Below are 20,132 nucleotides of genomic sequence, written 5' to 3'. Positions count from 1 at the left end.
CCCTATATTAAGCAGGAAAAAAAACAGAATCACCAAAAACCGGTTAGATCTTCACAAGTTTGATATACACCAATGGGTAAAACAGTTTGATATTAATACAAATGACCATGCATGCAGCACAGCGGTTAAAAGCTCAAATCAGTGTAACCCAAAAAAGAAACAGCTAACCAGCAAGATTTCTTTTTACAAACACAGCCGGGCCATTCTTTATGGCCACGGCTGAATTAATGGTAAAAGTAAAACCTATATAGGAGAAAAGCTTGGTCTATAAACAATGACAGAGAGCATAACTCTTATCATCGAAGATCAATTACCTCAAATTTTAAATCTGGGTTCATGTATACATCTGTACATGTCTTGTAAATCGGACCACCATCTGGAGGCTGACTATGTGGATGAAAGCCACGTTGATCACATTGTTTAATCACAGACATTCCACCAGGGGCTGTCAACCGAAAAATGCCATGGTTTCTGTAGAAGTACATGCAAATTGACAAAGAGTAGTTACAAAATATGTAGGTAAAATATCTGAATGACAGATAACACATTAATATTCAGAGACCAAAATATTCAAATAAATTTGAAAGAATGTTCGAAATTCAATACCCTCTTAATGCGTAAATATGATAAGATACCTATCTCCAGTTCTATGCGTAAATATGATAAGATACCTATCTCCAGTTCTATGCGTCAATATGATAAGATACCTATCTCCAGTTTTATGCGTAAATATGATAATATGCCAAATAATAGGGAAGCGACTAAAATTGTTTTCTAAATGTATTCTTCATAGCAAATATTTTACTCTTTGCTTGGAACATGGATTATTAAGTATTTTTAGGAACTATCATAGAATTAGAGTTCTGCTAACATTTCCAAAATACGTATGTTACATTATTCCAAAATGCTTTCGCTTCCTTTCCAAGTTTTATTACGGCTTAGGTTTCCTAAATTATAAGGTCATGTTTCAATAAAGCAAACTTGTGATAATTTTTGGAATTTGTCAATTTGATATCACCAACTTAATTCTGTTATCGAGATGTTTTTTTGTTATCATCCATACATCAAAACATCTCTGAGATGTGATCTTACCTCGAACTATCTCTTGGCGCCATAACTATTGCAACAGATTCTGGCAGCATAATCTAAAGAAACAATAGAAGAATGAAGCGTTACAAATGTGTAAGAGTTTGATTAAAAAGCAAAGGTAAAGAAAACGATTTTTGCATATATATTTTAACTGTTCTATATGAATTATTAATATGTTCGGTAAATAAAGATAAAAAAAACTGACTCTAGGATGGCTAGTTACAATAATAGGATTCCATAAAAAATAGTACAGAAATTTAGAGATATAACTAATGTATAAAACATTTCCATCATTAGTAGTTCTCCAGTTTTCTCTTCAATTCAACCATTTACAAAGAAAACAGCAAATATTATACATATCCAAAGGCAAAGCAAATAATGTCCATAAAAATTAATTAAAATTAATGAACTCACCTGATAGGAGTAATGGGTGTGCAGATCAATTGATGACATAAAACAAGATTGTGTAGGATGTGTCTGGAAATTCAGAATAATATATTTCAGCATTACAAAAATGGAAGACTAACAAAGTTAACATATAAGAAATTCAGATAAACATTGTATTTTTACAATACATCAAGTGAGACTGCAGTTACCCAGTGATAAATTTCATTCTACATTCCACAACCTGAATAAGTTTCACCAAACACAAAGTTTGAAAACTCACATGGATCCACCCAAGGGGAAAAAGAGACCGTTTATCTTGCACTTCAAATATTTCCTCTTCATTTGTAGTCTGACACTGCTCAGGAAGGACAATAATAAATTTAACATTTACAGAATAAATAATAATAATAATACATATCTCCCAAAAGATTTATAGTGAAAGAAATCTTACAGAATCTGATGTTGACTCCTGCTTTGGGATTATAAGGGCAGTAATATAAAATTTTCTGTTTTTCTGCAGATCATGTGTTAAACAAAATTCCAATCAGTATCTAACAGTTGAACATAAAATATAGAAGACAAGAGAGACTAAACCATCGGAGCCCAACTAAACTCTGGAAAATTTTACAAGCTAGTACATATAAATATACCATGCATATGACAGGTTGATCCATAACAAATAGAAAAAGTTAAAAGAAAAGTGCCATCGTGTTAGCACAAGATCATAACCATACAAAACGTAGTTAATAATTTTTTTAGTCAATTAATGCAAAATTCAATTTTTGGATCCCAAAACCCTTTTGGATCTATTTTTGCTTATAGATTTACTTTAAGACAAAGAAAAAGTGAAAAACTTACAAGCAAACCAGCAAGGACACCACAAGTCTCTAAATTTTTTTTTGTATTTGACTTGGCAAGCTTCATAAAACTCTCCATTAAAGCAGTTGACTGCAAATTAGAAACAATTATTAGAACAGAGGATAATGTCAAATTGTCAATGATTAATATTTTAGAAATTGTAACTATTTTTGAAGAAACTAAATACTCAACACAAACTTAGCTATGTCTCCTCCCAAAAGTATCAATCTAAAATCATACATAAAAAAAGAAAATGTTATTGACTCACAATGTGCAATTGCATTGGAGCCTCGACATGAACAGAACTATCTGATGATGGAATCTCTGTCTTACATCCTGCCTCATTAACACAAGGTGACACTGCAGGGACCAAATCTTGTACTTCAGCAAGTACGGGTGGAGGAGAAGGTTGTCTGATAACTTCTATTCGAGCAGAGGTTTCAGTTGTCTCAAAAGAAATAAGAGAAGGAGGCTCCTGATCATGCTGAGGCTGAGGTTGGGGATGGGGCTGGCAGTCCTCACTTTGGGTTAGAATTGAATCTAACTCTGATTTATGGTGTTCTGCAATGCTGTTATCCTTCTTTTTCAGAGATTCATCTTCCAAGGAATGTTGTAGGCTGTATGTTCCAAGAGTAAGATGGACATAATCAATATAAAAATAAATAGATAAACCAGCTAAAGATGCATCATGGACAACACTCTCTTGAAACATTGAGCTCTAATGAACCAAACAATCCTTTTAAAAAATGACTTAAAACATAGTTACATCCTTTTTAAAAAGGCTACAATTGACATACAACACTTTTTTCTTAGAAAAACTACAAGGCCAAAATAGAGAAAAGCACTGTAGAAGCTTAAAATAGACAATAACCTTGGTAATTCAACAGGAGACAGATCTATGTTGCTTGGATACTTGATCTACATCATCCACATTCAGAGAGAGAAGTCAGGACAATCTTCAAATAGAATAGAATCGAAACATACAGATAAAAACTAGTATACCCCTTTATCAATGATAGGTGGTCTCCACTGCCCTTTTAGCCCGTTGGGACCAAGGATAGAATGTCTAGAGAGAGTTTCTTCCTTTGGAGGTGGAAGAGTTAGAGATCTACAAAAGGTTAGAAAAAATGCAAGGGAGTTCTTAGTCCAGCAATGTTTTTCCAAAAAATGCAGGAGAAGTAATATATGAAATGACTGAAAAGACAGGCATGGCCTAAAATTTTATTTTGAGTAGTGCTACTAGATCAAATGTGATAAGCAATTCTTAAACTGAATTTACCATTGAACCTTGCTTTATTGGGTTGCTAGTTCTTGAAGATAAAAAAAAAAAAAAAAAATATATATATATATATATATATATATATATATATATATATATATATGTTTCCATTAACTCATTTTTGAACAAAAATTTCCATAATCCTTTGGTTTTTTTTGCACAGCAAAAATAGAATTTAATTTATAATAAAAGACAGTACTAGGTGTACTGAATTACAATCAAGAGAATACAAAGGCAAAGATGAGCCGAATCCATAATCCTTTGGTATATATGCTTTTTTAATTTATTTACAAATGTAAAAATCTCTTTTTACTTTTAAAGTTTTTGACTGACATAACTTTTTTCAAGGGTTTTCAATGAAATTCAGAAACAGGAAATCATATCCCCCGACATCTTAAGATTTCAAAATGTATCCGCTAATAGACCCCAAATACTCTGTTCTGTTTGCTACAAGATAAATTGAATTTCAACCAGCTGGTAGTATCATAGTTATCAGTATCGTACAAATCACAATACGATACTGTTCTTTACTATCGATCATGAATCCTAAGCTTCACGATACAGTTCAATTCGTGATTCGGAAAATAGGCCTTCCGATTCACGATTTGATCCCAATTCTTCTCCCATGGCCGGTATAACCCAGGAAAAGGAAATATTGTAACTGTTCAATTCATGCTTACTTAACTAGATCAAATTTTATATTGAAAAAGTAACAGAGTAATGTAAAAGAAACAAGCAAATCTGAATTACTCTCATAACAAAAATTCAGATAAGTAGATAGTCACACTACTAACATTGCACAAGACCATCTAGCACTTGACTTTCAAACAGAAGTTTTATCATATGATATTAGAAAGCAACCAAAAGATGAAGGATAGTTTCATGTAACTTCATTCCTATGATAAAAGAAACCGCAATAATATATGCAATACGTATCACCATTAGAAAGTATGAATCCAATACTTACAGTCTTCGTGCATGCTCTTCCACAGGCCTGACATAAGAGAAAGGTTGGCTCCTTGATCCTTGGTAAACAAACTCCCCAGCAGTAGGCCTGACAGCCTGGTCAAATATACAATAACATATGGATGCAAGACTTTTATTCAGGAGGAGCAAAAAACAGAAAAGATTTTAGGGAAAGATTATCGCTTATGAATGGAAACCTTTATTGTATTAAATTTGCATGCAACAAATTTTACCTTTATTAGGCCATAACTAGCCGAAGTTTGCTTTTTCACGGGAGAAAAATCCAGTGAATTATTTGAACTAAATTTTCCCTGTCCATTTTGTTGGTATGCAAGTTTGCTGTTAAGCTCATTGATCTTCTGTTGGACCACTGGTTTCAAGTTCTCCAGTTCATTCAAAGAAATTAACAATTTCTACAGTGGCAAATTGAAAATAAGATTTTATAACAACAAATTTTCATTTGGAGAAGAGTGTCAAGAATTAACCTTTTTCAATGATTCTTTCTGCCTTGGTGGAGATGATCTATAGTCTCGGTGACGTGGTATTGTCTCCGACACCAAACTAAAACAAAACAAAAGGAATGACCCCTCAATGCAGTTTAATGACAAAGTAACAAATATAATAAAGTCAAGCCATTTTAAGCCATTAAACTCAAGACAAATATAATGTGTCAAATAATTATATGAGCCACCTTGTGTTACCTAGAAAATCTTAAAAGCATGACATATAGGTCAATAATATTCTTCTCTGCACGAAAGATATCGGCCTGCAATGTTAAAACCAATAGTTGAAGCTTAGGGTCACGCAGAGCAACCAAACAATCAAGAACACATCATGACCACGTGAACTTTTCCAGATATAAATCAAAACTAAAGCAAGACAATAAATTCTGGAATAGAAAAAAAAATAGCACAAGTGACAATTAGTAAATGCACAAAATATGCAAAGAAAATGCATAATTATTCAACTATCCCGCATAATACTATAAAATAACTGCAATGAACGATAATGACATTCATGCACGTCAGTCTTTATATCACTAACATTATCTCGAAATCTCATTTGCTATCTCATGTTAAATTCTAAATACTAACAAAAATTGATGAACATAACCTAATATGCCTACGTATTTGTTCCAGACGTGGACCAAGCCTAAACAGTCCGGCCTACCACTGGCCAACAATGCACCCCAGCACAATTGCCAGCCAACTACATAGCTCGGAGTAGACCATGGACATGACCGATTTCTGACCACACCCCAGGGTTAACTGCTTACATGGACCTCTAACACCAGTAATCCAGTATGGACCTTGCATCCCATCATCACCTAAGTGTGATCCACTTGCCTATTGCTGATTCTTAGCATGAGCATCCGACAGTTAACGAACATATGGCACATTATGACCCATCAAAACATGCTGCCTTCAAAACCTCTATATGCACACCGGGGAACCCCTCCCCTTTCAAGTACGCTTTTCTTTTTTTCACTCATTGATACCACTACTCTTCTGGTATTTTGGCATCAAAGTCTCTGCACCCTCATTCAAAGACCAAATCCACGTGAACAATATTCAAATTTAAAATTGCATTTTATGATATAAAGTATCTCATAAAAAGCTATTCAGCAGTGCAGATTGCACTGTCTCTCACTCTCTCAATCTCTCATCCTTCCATTCCACGCACAATAAAATCTATGAATTGAAAGCATGTTTATTAAAAAATTGTTAAAGTTTTTCTTAAAAGACAAAAACAATATTTTTAATTAGACTCTATCTATCTAAATATAGGGTTCTTCTTTCCAATTCATGGATGAGACATTAAAATAGCACGAAGATGAACAGAAGGACCTGTCGGAGGATGTTATCGGCGATGCGGTAGTAGAATCGGAGAGAGATTCGGTTATCGACATCGACTTTCTGAGCACTGGCAGCGATGTTGATCCTGTTCCTGTCCGAAGAAGAAGACCTCATCGTTTCTCGAAACGCAGCGTTTCGTCGTCGTCTTCTTCTTCCTAGAAACGCAACAACGACATCAACACTGCGCAAGGTGAGGGAGGACGAAGTTATCAGTGATCGATCATCTATGTCGGCGTAGATCGAGTTGAGGGGATGAAGAAGAAGGGTGAATGAATGCAAAGTATTTGTAATTTGTGATTGTTGTGAGGGTAAATATGGCAACGCGGGGTTGCTTCAGGCTCTGTTTGGCTGCTCCCGCGTCGCCATATCCTTATTTTCTCACCCTTTTTTATATTATAAATTTTCAACATGCTGGAGTTCAGTAAAATATTTTAAGTTATGATTGGTACAGATTAATGTTCAGATTTGAGGATTAAAAAATTATTTGAGTGGAAAATTATTAACTTAGCTTATTGAACTATAAATATATAATAAAATTAGTATTGGTTTTTATTCTAAATATGGCATAGATTTCGATCATATGATAGGATTCAATTTGGTTATTGATCATGATAACTAAACTGAAGAGATGAAAAAAAAATGAAATATCAGTCACAATTTTACTTCTCTTAATAGAGCTAAAATTTTAATTATTAATTTATTAATTTTTATTAATAAAAAATATTTGAACCTATAATTATTTTTTTTCCTTCTCCTTTAATCCCCAAACCATCATATAAGTTTCGCGTCACCTTAGTTAATCATCAAACATCTCACTTTTTTAGACATGATATATACACCCATAATCTTTTTCAGATACATTTTGTCCCAAACACTAGTAATTACTTTATTGGTTTAATGACTTGGAAATTAGAGTTTTTATGGGAGAACGTTGCCATCCAATAATAAGTAACAACCTCGGCAAAACAATTGAAAACGTCCACATCTCCCTCTGAACTAGATCAATACTCAATATCATGCAACAACAAGAGTATAAATATTTTTTTTAGATATCATTAATTCTATACCAATTCAAAAATCTATCATATATTATCTGTATAATAATCTTTTCTCTCATTATTTCTATAAAAAAGTTCTCTCTCATCTCCAAAAACATACACCAAGGATCATGAATATAAATTTTATAGATTATTATCAAAAAGGCAAACTTTATCATGCTGGTTTTATGGGGATTTTATTTATTTTTAATAGATAAAAAAGAGTAAATTATGTTGACACCATTTTTTAGGTTATCATAACATTGTTATAAAATATATATTAATTTCGTCAATAATTAATCTTTATGAAAAATTTAATTAATTATCTTTAATAAGTTTTTTCATTTAATAATATTTTTTTATACATAAAAATTAAACTTGAAATTTTATTTAAAGTACCCAAATCTAGTGTCATTCAAACCAATTACATATTAGTATACTAACACCATTTGAGTTTTCTTAAGATTGCATTTTATTCTATGCCTTTTAAACTTTTACAACAATTTTCTTGTAAAGGTAGACAATATAATAATTTTAAAACAAGTAAGGAAGAATGTATAAAGGGAGAAAGAGAGAGAGGGGGGGGGGGGGGGGGGGAGGGGAAAGATGGAGAATAGTTTCAAAGGATTGAGATATATGTTTTTACTTAATTGTTGAGAATCACTTTCAACAGGAATGAGAGAGAGAGAGAGAGAGAGAGAGAGAGAGAGAGAATGCTGAAATTTTTTAAATGAGAGAATTTAATTTAGAGTTAAAGGGTCTTGGAGTGTCTTGAATTAAATCACATAAATATTAAATGTCTTCTATTTATTTACTTTTTTAAAATCATTTTATTTACTTACTTTACATATGAACTTACTCTTGAGAGTCTTATATATGGTTTATGGACTATAGTTTTTCTTATAAAAAAAACACTAAAATGTATAAAAAAAAAAGAGGGGAAAGAAAAAGGAAAGGAAAAACACGACTTCCTATCAAAATAAATTTTAGAAAGAAGTACGAACAACCCCGTATGACCCAATGAACGTTTTCATAATTTTAATTAGATAGTCAAATTGAATTCTTTCATTGACTAATAATCTTAACCATCAATTTCTTTTTTTACTGATCTTAACCATCGAATTAAGAATTATCACTTTGAAACATAGCCTAATTGCATTCTTTCGTTCACTAATAATCTTGATTATTGGATTGAGAATTGAATCGTTGAAACTTCTATGATTTTATGAGATAATCAACCTCGCGAACGGTCAATCAATTCATTTGATCTTTTCAGTTTTGAAGAATCTTGTACAATTTTTCTTAGGTAAAACTTCAGTAAATTGAATAAATGTGTTGACACATAAAGATTTTTTTGTTTTTAAAAAAGAATACAAATAGAAAAAAAAAGTAAAAAGAAGGCAAGGGTTTAGTCAATGTTTAGAAACCCGCGTTAGCCACCTCTATAAGTACATTGAATCCCAAAGTTACAAAGGGCTCCTTTTGCAAATGTATGTTTAGGGTGTATGTTCAAGGTGCTTTAATTTGAAGGAAGACCCAAACATATGCTTAATTTTTATATCCGTGTATATGAAAAAAAAATTATCAACTCTAATAAAAAAATTCCAGTGCCTCAAGAAATTGTTCTATAAAATAACTCTTTGAACAATGGTCCCGCCAGTTGAAATTCTGAAGGAAAAAAATAACTAAAAAATTGTTCATTGTGTATTTATTTTTCTTTCAATATATAAAAAATGCGATACATTATTATGTATTTTTTTTGTTTCAATATATATACTTTGATATCAAAAGGAGCACCCTTTGTGGAAATGGGTCAAAGGAAGTTCACAAAAGACTAATGAACTGGGACAAAATGAATTAGTGTGTACTTGGTTTTACAGTACAAAATATCAAAATTGAGTTTTGCTTCTCATCAAATTTAATTTCAGTAAAAATATATATGTTTAGTTATTATTGGATAAAATTAATTTTCCCTCCAAATATTGATTTCATTCGAAGTGATAAAAAGCAACTTTTGAGTTAAATTGAAGAATTTACACTAAGTTTCATATTAAATTTGCTTTCAAAGTAAAAATATTTAAATATAAATTACTTCACTTGGAAATAAATTTTGTAAAATTGATTAATTCCTTTCAAAATCTTTGATAACGTTCATCCAATCACATACTTTCTAAATTCCTACTTGCATATTCTCTTTCCATTTTTTTTCACCCAACATACAAAATTGTAAAGTTAATTAATCCTTGAGTTAAAGATTATTATTAATACTCAAATAAGTAAATTTTACATGTAAATTAAATTATTACACACACTTAAAGATCATTGTATGAGGTAATTTTCCACTCAAATAGCCATAATATAATATTATAAGTAAAATTTATTTGTGTTCGCATGCACCTCCCTTGGATGTTTTTAGTTTCTATCGAAATGTGTCACAGGAACTTTTGATATTTTTTGTAAAAGCATGCATCGGAAAACAATTTATCAGGGCAATTGCCGTATGGCAACTACTATTTCCAAACGTACTAATCATGTTTGACTGAATCAATATCATCATTAAGAAAATTGATTATTTATTTAACTACGACCACGCATTTCAACAAAGAATTCAGAAGCAGACAAAAAGAGCATCGCAGACTTGCAATATTCTGATGTTCTGTTTGCTGAGGGGAAGTATATAAAACTTAAAAAGTAAAAAGAGGAGACCGAAAATGATATTTTGAAGCTTTACTTTTAGATTATTATTATTATTATTATTACAAAAGCTTTACTTTTAGAACTTAGAAATCATCTTTTCATTTTATATTTAGCTAAATAAAAAAATACATTATTAACTATATTTACACTTACACACTCCTTTTTTTCCCCTCACATTCTAACATAAAATAATAGTTTAGGTAATTAAGATGGATTTAAATAATATACAAACAATAACATTTTACATTATACAAGTATTTATAAATATAAATAATGTTTGTACATGTAAAATAGTAGTGTTATTATCCTTCAATAAAAAAAATATTATTTGAATTACTTTAATATAATTATTTTTAAAATTTTCTTTTTTAATACTTTTATTTAAGTTTTAAGTATATAGTTTCTACTTTATGTATACTTAATTTTATTATTTTTAAAATTACCGGTAGATTGCATGGTAGTTGACAGAAAATTCGTACGAGAACACAACTAAGCAACGTATACTTGATGAAGTTGTGATAGACAAGACATTTTGGTTTGGTAAACTAAACATTGAGATTAAGGACTCGACTAGCGCTAGATATTACTAGTATTATGACCGGACAAAGTCAACCTCACAGTCTGTGCTGACACCTCGGAAAATTAACAACGTTGCCTTGTCCTCCATGAGTTTCCTCCGCAGGTTGTGCCCCTGTTTGCACAAGGGCGGCGCAGCCTTCCACGACGGCGATGACGACGACATAGATCGCAACCACCCCGGCGACTCCTTCGACCTAATCTTCGGCCTCCACACTCTCCAACTCGCCACCAACTTCTTCTCCGACATCAACCGGCTAGGTCATGGAGGCTTTGGTCCTGTTTTCAGGGTACCCTCTTCTGCTTTCTCCCCTTCAAATTAATTCCATTAGTAACATACCACTTTACTATAGTTAAATTCTTAAATATTATAGTCATGAGATTGCCAAAGATCAGTAATTAGACCTTATTGTTAAAATTTCAGGACTAAATGTTTATGTAATTAATTAAATTATGCATGCTTTGCGCAGGGATTGATGCCAAATGGTCAAGAAGTGGCGGTTAAGAAGCTGTCATTGGAATCTAGGCAAGGAGATAGAGAATTCACCAATGAAGTCAGGCTATTACTCAGAATTCAGCACAAGAACTTGGTTACATTACTGGGTTGTTGTGCAGAAGGGCCTGAAAAGATGCTTGTATATGAGTATCTGCCTAACAAAAGCCTTGATCGCTTTCTGTTTGGTATTGAGAAGAGACGTTTATTTATCTATTTATTTACCGTTGTTTTGTAGTTGTTTGTGGGCAGTGATTGATTGACAACAGTTATAACATAATTTTCAGATAAGAGAAGGTCTTCATCTTTGGACTGGGCAACGCGATTTAGAATAGTTACAGGTGTGGCAAGAGGACTTCTCTACCTGCATGAAGAGGCCCCGGAAAGAATTATTCACAGGGACATTAAAGCTAGTAACATATTGCTGGATGAGAAATTAAATCCGAAAATTTCGGACTTTGGTTTGGCAAGGTTGTTTCCTGGGGAGGACAGTTATATGCAGACATTTAGGATTTCTGGTACACAGTGAGTAGATTCTTCCCTTCTTGTTGTTTGTTATTCAGGTGTAGGTATCCTTATGGCTTTTTTATATTTGATTAATGCAGTGGTTACATGGCCCCTGAATATGCATTGCATGGATATCTGTCTGTGAAGACAGATGTTTTCAGTTATGGAGTCCTGCTGTTGGAAATAGTTAGTGGGAGAAAAAACCATGATATGCAGCTTGGTTCAGAAAAGGCAGATCTCCTGAGCTATGTAAGTTGATCAGATGGCAAGCATGAATGTGAATCTAGTATGGACTAATTAAGCTCATGAACTGAGATTTTTGTTATAAATTAACCGGTCAGCTGGTGTAATATGCATTTTTAATAACTAGAAAAATGCATATTTTCTAAGCTTATGCTAAGGATTAATAAAATGGAAGTGTGTTGTCACTGTTGTGTCGCTAGTAATATAATGGTACTTGTTCTTGACATTCTCTTATATATAAGGTTAGCGGCTTAGCGCAATTACATGTGCTAAGGTAGTAAGACCCTTTGTCATTGGTCATCTGCAATCATATATATGATTTGGTTCATCCCTTTGCTGGTGAACAAAGTGAAATTTTTGCTTTGACATGGCACCATAGAGTATCTTCCATATGAACTGGACAACAAAACCTGCATTTTATGGAACAATGTGTATATCAATCACTATTCATTGACTTACGTGGTCAAAGGGAATTTACATGAACATTAAGCATAATATGTGACCATTTCATTGACCCTTCATTTTTTTTTCCATTATATTTTGTAGGCGTGGTCGCTTTATCAAGGAAGGAAGATAATGGACTTAATTGACCCAACCCTTGGTAGATATAATGGTGATGAGGCAGCAATGTGCATTCAGCTAGGTTTGTTGTGCTGTCAAGCAAGCATAATTGAAAGACCTGACATGAATAATGTTAATCTCATGCTCTCAAGTGATTCCTTCACTTTGCCAAGACCAGGAAAACCAGGAATTCAAGGTCGTGCAGGACGTTGGAATACAACCTCAACTTCTGCTTTGACCAATACCAATGCTAGTAGTGCTACCAGGGTCTCAGGTGGTAGTGGTAGTTTTGTAGAGGATTATTCTAGAAATTCTATATCCACCTCTTCTTTTGATGAAGGAAGATGATCTCCATTCATATTGTATAGGGTGTAATAGAAGATCTCTATTTATTTAAGGGTATTCTTTTTGTAATATCGATTTTATATTAGTAGAAATAGTTTGATGTATTTTATGTATAACCTATAACTATATATAAAAAGAGAGAGAGATGAGGTTTTACCCTCCGTTTGGATTGAAGGAAAGAAAAATTTTCATTTTTGTCTATAGTAATCAATCTTTCTTTTCATTTTTTTTTCTCTTTCTCTCCTACCACACAAAATAAAATATATCATTATCTAGTGTTTTCTTTTCTTCCTATTTTCTATCCTTTCATCCAAAAATATGATTAGTGTTCACATTTTTTTCCCTATTCTAATCCTATAACTACTTCCATAAATCATCATTTCTCTCTTACTATCTTATTTTTTTTTATTTAGTTTCTGTTCCTTTTTGTTTTATTTCTCTGTTAATTACACTCTAATTGCACTCTGAAAATCACCTATTACTTTTGAATATTAATTCGTTGATAACAAGCATGAGGATCATCGGTTGTGACGGACAATGAAGGGCTTATGTTATAAATTATAATTGAACTAATTTGGGATGTAATTGTAATATGATATGAAACTCATCTTTCAATGATTCTTCTGGAACATTCCAAAAAACAGAGTTGGCCTACTCGGACTATAGACTAGTCGCAAATAATTAATCAAAGACTGGAGAAAAGCTCAGATGGAGAAAATTTGAGACTGCAAATTTTCATGAAAGATTTGCAATTTTAATGTTACTTATTAAATGCACAACTTTAATCAAATACAAAAAAATTTAACTATAGTTTGGAAGACGGATGGGTGGACAATTAGAGTGGTGACTGGTGACTAAGGATCTCTCTATTAGGATTAAGGGGTCCAAAAATGCAAATATGGAATAAGAGATGTTCCTTGAGGTTCACGGGACAATAGAAATGTTTGCTCTTATTAAATAGGTTGGTTAAATGAGTCAATAATATAATGACAGTTTAATATATCATTAGAGTGGGGACTAAGCTCAAAGGGGTCTCCATTTTGGGGTTCAAAAATGGAAATAGGGAATGAGAAGGAGATGCTTCATATTGAATCAAAACTTGCAAGAAAATATTCCTTAGGTTCACGGGACAAATAGAAGTGTGCTTTTATTAAATGGGGTTGGTTAGACGAATCAATCGTAATTTTAATCCGTAAAAAGATAAATTTTGAGAAAACCTATTTATGTCAAGACCTTTTTTAATAGTTAATTTGGAGAGTTTTTTTTTCTCCTTTCTTTTCTCTACTTACGGGGATATTGTGTAAATGAGCAACTTCTATTAATTCCCTTCCCCCTCCGCATGATTAAATAAATTATGGGTAAAATATGTTTTTTACTCTTCTAAAATTTTCAAAGTTTACTTTAAAAAAAAAATTGTCCACTTTTTGTTCTCTAATTTTGAAATGTCTATTTTTCATCTCAGCAATTTAAAATTTTTTTCTATATAGTTTACTCTTAAATTATCTTATGTGTATATTTATTTGTAATATAAAAATCCTGAATTATACATTACCACGTCAATCTACTATTAGGTGCCACGCCAATTCATTTACCTATGTGTCAACATCTCAATAATCGTACCTTCTATTACTATATTTCTTCTTTATTGAGTTAACCTCATTTTCGATTTAGACCTAAATTAACATATCCATTGTCCAACGTGTTATTTTTCTCCGTTCTCGTAAACATTTTAAAGTGCAATTCGCATAAGAAATCGAAGGTGATTTTCATTCTCTCTTCACTCTTCTTAAGTTTCCTCCTATCTTGTTTATTTGGAGGCCCTTTCGCAAAATGAGTTCTATGTTGCAATTCTCTATTATCATTATATAAATCTTGAACTAAGAAACCATATGTAGCCATGTCAATCTACAATTCTCACTTATTTGCTTGTGTCAATGGCTCAAAGAATTACCTTCTATCAACATTTATCCTCAACTGAATTATCCTGTCATTGCCAGTTTGGACCTACATTAACAGGTCTAAGGTGCTATTCACGATCTAATATTCATTTCACTTGATTTTACCTCCTTCCACCAATCTATACCATAGCCTTAGGCAGTTAGGCATGGGGTTAAGATGGTGAAGAATACAACTTCTAAACAGATTCGCTTCCATTCCAGAACAAAACACTGACAAAATCTTAAAAATACGGATTCATAGGATGTTACAAGAAAATATATCAAATTCTACATTGATAAACCAGGACACAGTATTTTCTATAAGTAACTAAAGAAAATCCAGAATTAAAGCCAACTTAACAAAACCAGCATCCACCATATGTAATTCAGGAAGAAATTCAAAGCTAACAAATAGAACCTAAGCCTCGGTAGTAGGATACTCAAACACGACATCTTTGCCTGAAAGTTTCCTGTATACTGCAGCAAAAGTCTCCAACTTGTACTCGGTATTGTTTCGCTCCTTGGGGTCCAAAAAGACCTATCCAGACAAGGAAAACAATTTAAGCATTAGTATTTTTCTGATATTGGATGCATATGCTCCCATTAGTTTGGTACTTTAGTTAACTAGAGATGTTTTATTCAAATCTCTGGCTGATTTAACACAACAAGACTATAAGAATAACTTCAGAAGTTCCATGGCTATAATCTTTACCTTCATAATCTTGGAACCATCAATTTTATACCTAACACGCTTTCCAACAATCTCAGCAGGCAATACAATATCTTCCAGCATTGCCTCATGTACAGCAGTGAGTGTTCTGGTGCGGGGGCGCTGAACAGCAGAACCTTTCTTTGGTGGCCTTACTATCCTCCTGGTGGCAATCAAGATTACATCCTACAAGTTTAAGGGTCATTAATATATAACAAAATAAAGCATCACATTTTAAAAAAAAATAAAAATTGTAGGTGACTGGAAAAGAGAGACAATTTTTATGGCTAATGTTCTTGTGCCAAACAACTAGCTAAATAAGGAGTAAAATACAGTGATTGAAAAGAATAAAAAGTTCAACAAGCATCCCCAACAAGGAGTAGAATAGTGTTTCAGAGAAGTAGCTGACAGGAATGTGCAGAAACAGTCTGGTGAAAGAATATTGAAAACAAAGGGACATGACTCTTCATACTTTTCCACTAAACTTTTTCTCAAGTTCTCTCACAAGCCTGACATGAATCTTCCGGAATCCTTTCCTTAGTCTGTAGGGGACATGGATAATCACAGCCTTTCGGTTGCCAGAAACATCAATTTGGCTGTAGATCATGAAAGATGATAGTCAAGAGACAAGCAAAGATCTTATTATCTTCACACAAACAACCATTAAGACACATTCTTACACAGCTGAGTTTATGTATAAATCTTTCAGATCACTTTTCAGCTCATTGTTGGTATTTTCTAGATCAAACAATGCCTGCAACAAATTATTAACAAATTAGTTGGTCATTTCACTTGAAAGTTGAAACTGATTAGCAACTCCAGACTACAGCAACAACAATACTATAAAGAACCAAAATAAACCTGTCCAACTGATTCCTCAAATTCAGTTGGCTCAGCATCCTTATCCTTGTGAATTTTCTTCCTCGATGTGTACATCTTGACAACTGTAAACAAAAAACCGAATTAGGTGAATATTGTAGTCTAAGTTTCACAAAATGAAAGTTCAATATGTAAACAGACAACAAGCACAAGCCTAATCATCAAGTTAATAGATTAATTGAAACTACATCAAATACCACACTGATTCTAAAATAATGAAGAAACAAGTTGATCACGAGACGCCATCAATTCCTAGTTACATCTCCCATCAATTTCAGCCAGATTACAGAACATATCCAGCATGAATAAGCCAAATATTCTCAGCATTGTCATGACAACAACAGCCCTAATGATACAACATTCTTACACTTTCTTTTATAAAATTGTCATTTACTGATTTTTAAATTAAATCATTAATTTGAAAGTTATATTATATGCTTATCCCTTTTAAACAATACATAATGGGACAAAAATGAACAGCCATCTATCTATGAATCAATGCCAAAAACATGGTTACAACTTACAACACTTAATAGTTTGCATAAAGCATGACATAGCAATTAAGACTAAGATTCATGTCACTTATGTCAGGTTACAGTTAACGAATACATAGAAATTAAGAATTGTTATCACTGCCAGATAATGGTAAAGGTGCTACTTGTCTCTGAATCTCATTCACGGAAACACAAATAAAAAAGAAAACCCTTTTTTTCTAGAGAAAATTCCCTATAACCCTAACAAAACAAGACAGAATCATCAATTGATTCTTCATGGCAGACATTGCGCAAATGTACAAATTTTACAAAGAACCTAAAAATTATAATTTTTGTTCCGTTTTATGTTGATTTTGGTTGAGAAGTTGCAGAGTGACTTAAATCTTAAAAGGGTGTCAGAATCCTACCTCACCCCAAGAAGATGAAAGCCACCGAGAGTGCCGCTGCGAAGAGAGTGAGTCCCTGTTCTGTTTTCGCGGCAGTGAAACCCTAATTTGGGGATTAGATTAGGTTATAAAGATTAAATGAACGACTCAGATTGGGTGTTTAGTACACATTGACGGTTAGGATTCCGCGCGAGAGACTATGTATCATGGCCGTTCGATTAATCATTGTTTTTAATATGTTTGATATAGTTTTTCTTTCTAACATATTCTTAAAAATAATTTTAAAAAAGTATATTTTAAAAATAACCCCCACATATTAGGGTGTATTTCTTTCTATTTTCAGAAAGCTAATTTTAGTTTTCAAAATATTATATAAGGTTGTTCAAATTAATAATTGGAAGGAGAGTTTTGTCACTTTTAGTGATTAGGAGTTGGTATATAGGTTCAGGTCTCAGGTCTATAGGCTAGTTCATTAAGCTTGGAGACTCGACGAGTTATAGATACTTTTTTTACAAGCCCATACAACTATAAGCAATACTTGAATTCAGTTTGTTAAGTTTGAAGACTTAATGAATTTTATTTGCGGGCTCGCGAGTAGCCTGTATAAGATAATTAATTTTAAAATAAAAATTATATAGATTAAGTATTTGAGTTGAGAGTTAAGCCTTTAGACTCCATAGTCTTCCCTTTCAAACTCTTACGCTGCTGCATGTCTCATTTCCCGACCCTCACTCTATTGTGAGGCCCACGACATCACTTTCTTTTTCTTGGCTTGGGTGCGACCTCCCTATCCCAATCAACACCGCATCGCACTTCCCTTACCCCGGTCAAACACTGTGCGAGAAGGTCACTTCCTCCTCCTTAGCTCGCGCGTGTTACCCCTCTTTACACATCACACCTCTCTTGCACGCTGTGCCTCCCTACTTCACATCTCTCTCTTGCTTGTGGTCATGCCAAACAATCAAAAAAATTTATTTATATTTGTAATTATTAATTGAACCCGTAAACCAGTCTGTTTGTTCGCGGGCTTGACGGAGTGGGTATGGACCTAAGAAAAGTCCATTTATTTTACGGAACAGATTTACTTGGTTTGCTTAAAGCATAGATTTCACGAGACAGACTTTAAACTGATCGGACTGACCCATATACTCATCCTTAATAACGATCTTATCCGACTAGAATTGTCTTCACTAAAAGACACATGTGATTTAAACAAAACAAAAAACAATTGGAAGAAGAGTTTTGCTGCCATAATGTTCTTAACCACCTCAAATAAAATTATCTCCACTGGAAAATATATGTCATCTAAAAAAATTAAGAAAAAGGTTGAATAAGAGAAAATAGAAGAAAAACGTGAGAAAATGTCTCCCGAATATTGCTGTTTTTTTAACACTTATTTAGGAAACAATATTTTAAACTTAAGAGATTTTTAATAAGAAATTGATTGTTTTGTTGTGCAAATTGTTTTAGAAAATAATTTTTAAAATCCAAAAGTGAAAAAAGAGCCCGTGAGTATTTGACTAAGATAAAGAATTGATTTTTTCTTCCAAAATTATGGTGTTACCGTGAAATTTGTGAAGCAATAATTTATTGTTGTGATTTTATTGAGGTAAGACATTTTTTTTTTATCGCATTGTCACCTCAAACATGTACTTAAACAAAAACATGTACTTAAACAATCCTCCGCATTTTTAGGCAAATTTCTCAAACTAGGTTACTTTTAAAAACTAATTTCCAAAAGGGGGTTGTTTTGAAACTTTTTCCAGGGGGGTCTGTTTTTGAAGGGGACTCGCCAGTGGGGTTGGCGAGTTAGACACGTGGCAGCGCCTGGTGGACTCGCCAGTGGAGTTGGCGAGTTGCTGTCCACGTGGCGGGTCCCGCCACTCGTACTGACGAAATGCTTTTTACGAAAAAAAATTTTTAAACTTCAAACGCGTATAACTTTTGATATGAATGTCCGTTTGAGGCCCATAATATGTCCCTTTTCCCTTGGCATATTATGGGCATTTTGACATATTATGGGCCTCAAACGGACATTCCTATCAAAAGTTATACGCGTTTGAAGTTAAAATTATTTTTTTTCGTAAAAAGCATTTCGTCAGTACGAGTGGCGGGACCCGCCACGTGGACAGCAACTCGCCAACTCCACTGGCGAGTCCACCAGGTGCTGCCACGTGTCCAACTCGCCAACCCCACTGGCGAGTCCCCTTCAAAAACAGACCCCCCCTGTAAAAAGTTTCAAAACAGTCCCTTTTTGGGAATTAGTTTCTAAAAGTAACCTAGTTTGAGAAATTTGCCGCATTTTTAATTTTTTTTTTCAAACACACTGTAAGTCTCTTTCTCTCTCATCCTAAACTAATTGATCTGAGAAGAAGAAATGAATCTTTTAATTTTAGAGGATTTAAGCTAAAATTGACAAACAACTTTTATTTTAAAGTTTAACTTTAAAATAATTTTCAAGCCATATAAAATCAAGGCCAAACATAAGACAATTTTTTTTCAATTTTGCTATCATGAACTTTTATTGCCCTCCCAGTTCCAACTGTTGTCCTAGAATCAAATTCAGGTTTTGGCTGTTCAAAATCAGAAAGTCTACATTTTTATGAAATTTATTAAATCTTTGTTAGTGTTATGGTTTTATTTACACGCAATTTTCCAAATTTTATATTATGGGCTTGTGAATATTAACTCCCTCTCAAGTCTCAACTATACAACTCATTATGTAAATGCACTCACGACTCACCGCATATGTACATTTACACGACAAACTATAAATATTTTGGTATATCAATTGGAATTACTTATTTTATCTTTTCAATACTTAAAAAAGTAA

At 33.0% G+C, this 20,132-nt stretch overlaps 3 protein-coding genes across 4 annotated transcripts; 1 reads left to right on the top strand and 2 right to left on the bottom strand.

Annotated features, from left to right (window-relative positions):
• Positions 1 to 65: 65 nt before the first annotated feature.
• LOC100804754 (AMSH-like ubiquitin thioesterase 1) lies at positions 66 to 6,794 on the bottom strand. The gene is made up of 14 exons (XM_003528904.5): positions 6,427 to 6,794; positions 5,281 to 5,345; positions 5,065 to 5,140; positions 4,813 to 4,992; positions 4,581 to 4,675; positions 3,337 to 3,442; positions 3,206 to 3,252; positions 2,603 to 2,951; positions 2,335 to 2,424; positions 1,928 to 1,990; positions 1,757 to 1,831; positions 1,504 to 1,566; positions 1,093 to 1,145; positions 66 to 471 (listed from the first exon to the last, which is right to left on the bottom strand). The coding sequence occupies exons 1-14, from the start codon at positions 6,547 to 6,549 to the stop codon at positions 297 to 299; spliced, it is 1,560 nt and encodes a 519-aa protein (XP_003528952.1). The 5' UTR covers positions 6,550 to 6,794; the 3' UTR covers positions 66 to 296.
• A 3,909-nt stretch (positions 6,795 to 10,703) lies between these two features.
• LOC100790304 (putative receptor-like protein kinase At4g00960) lies at positions 10,704 to 13,050 on the top strand. The gene is made up of 5 exons (XM_003529971.4): positions 10,704 to 11,035; positions 11,216 to 11,426; positions 11,526 to 11,763; positions 11,844 to 11,994; positions 12,535 to 13,050. Exons 1-5 carry the CDS (start codon positions 10,835 to 10,837, stop codon positions 12,895 to 12,897), a joined length of 1,164 nt encoding a protein of 387 aa, XP_003530019.1. The 5' UTR covers positions 10,704 to 10,834; the 3' UTR covers positions 12,898 to 13,050.
• A 1,980-nt stretch (positions 13,051 to 15,030) lies between these two features.
• LOC100527642 (40S ribosomal protein S7) lies at positions 15,031 to 17,396 on the bottom strand. 2 transcript variants are annotated; one of them, NM_001248424.2, is made up of 6 exons: positions 17,321 to 17,396; positions 16,402 to 16,484; positions 16,221 to 16,294; positions 16,013 to 16,136; positions 15,544 to 15,726; positions 15,031 to 15,369 (listed from the first exon to the last, which is right to left on the bottom strand). In NM_001248424.2, exons 2-6 carry the CDS (start codon positions 16,474 to 16,476, stop codon positions 15,250 to 15,252), a joined length of 576 nt encoding a protein of 191 aa, NP_001235353.2. In that variant the 5' UTR covers positions 16,477 to 16,484; positions 17,321 to 17,396; the 3' UTR covers positions 15,031 to 15,249. The 2 variants fall into 2 exon arrangements, with proteins under 2 accessions (NP_001235353.2, NP_001349190.1); NM_001362261.1 differs by having other exon boundaries at positions 17,326 to 17,396.
• Between the last annotated feature and the right edge of the window lie 2,736 nt (positions 17,397 to 20,132).

The sequence above is a fragment of the Glycine max genome, chromosome 7 (assembly GCF_000004515.6).
Source record: "Glycine max cultivar Williams 82 chromosome 7, Glycine_max_v4.0, whole genome shotgun sequence".
Taxonomy (NCBI): Eukaryota; Viridiplantae; Streptophyta; class Magnoliopsida; order Fabales; family Fabaceae; genus Glycine; species Glycine max.
The sequence above is the reverse complement of the archived record's forward strand: the minus strand, read 5'-3'. Positions and strand labels throughout refer to the sequence as shown.

What these genes read in the sequence shown, in the direction of transcription:
- LOC100804754 (XM_003528904.5), bottom strand. Translation starts at nt 6,549, where the DNA reads ATGAGGTCTTCTTCTTCGGACAGGAACAGGATCAACATCGCTGCCAGT. An exon ending in CCGATAACATCCTCCGACAG is followed by an intron (nt 5,346 to 6,426) that starts GTCCTTCTGTTC and finishes TTAACATTGCAG; the next exon opens with GCCGATATCTTTCGTGCAGA. An exon ending in GCGCCAAGAGATAGTTCGAG is followed by an intron (nt 472 to 1,092) that starts GTAAGATCACAT and finishes GTACTTCTACAG; the next exon opens with AAACCATGGCATTTTTCGGT.
- LOC100790304 (XM_003529971.4), top strand. Translation starts at nt 10,835, where the DNA reads ATGAGTTTCCTCCGCAGGTTGTGCCCCTGTTTGCACAAGGGCGGCGCA. An exon ending in CCTTGATCGCTTTCTGTTTG is followed by an intron (nt 11,427 to 11,525) that starts GTATTGAGAAGA and finishes CATAATTTTCAG; the next exon opens with ATAAGAGAAGGTCTTCATCT. An exon ending in AGGCAGATCTCCTGAGCTAT is followed by an intron (nt 11,995 to 12,534) that starts GTAAGTTGATCA and finishes TATATTTTGTAG; the next exon opens with GCGTGGTCGCTTTATCAAGG.
- LOC100527642 (NM_001248424.2), bottom strand. Translation starts at nt 16,476, where the DNA reads ATGTACACATCGAGGAAGAAAATTCACAAGGATAAGGATGCTGAGCCA. An exon ending in AGAAAAAGTTTAGTGGAAAA is followed by an intron (nt 15,727 to 16,012) that starts GTATGAAGAGTC and finishes TTAAACTTGTAG; the next exon opens with GATGTAATCTTGATTGCCAC. An exon ending in ATGGTTCCAAGATTATGAAG is followed by an intron (nt 15,370 to 15,543) that starts GTAAAGATTATA and finishes TTGTCTGGATAG; the next exon opens with GTCTTTTTGGACCCCAAGGA.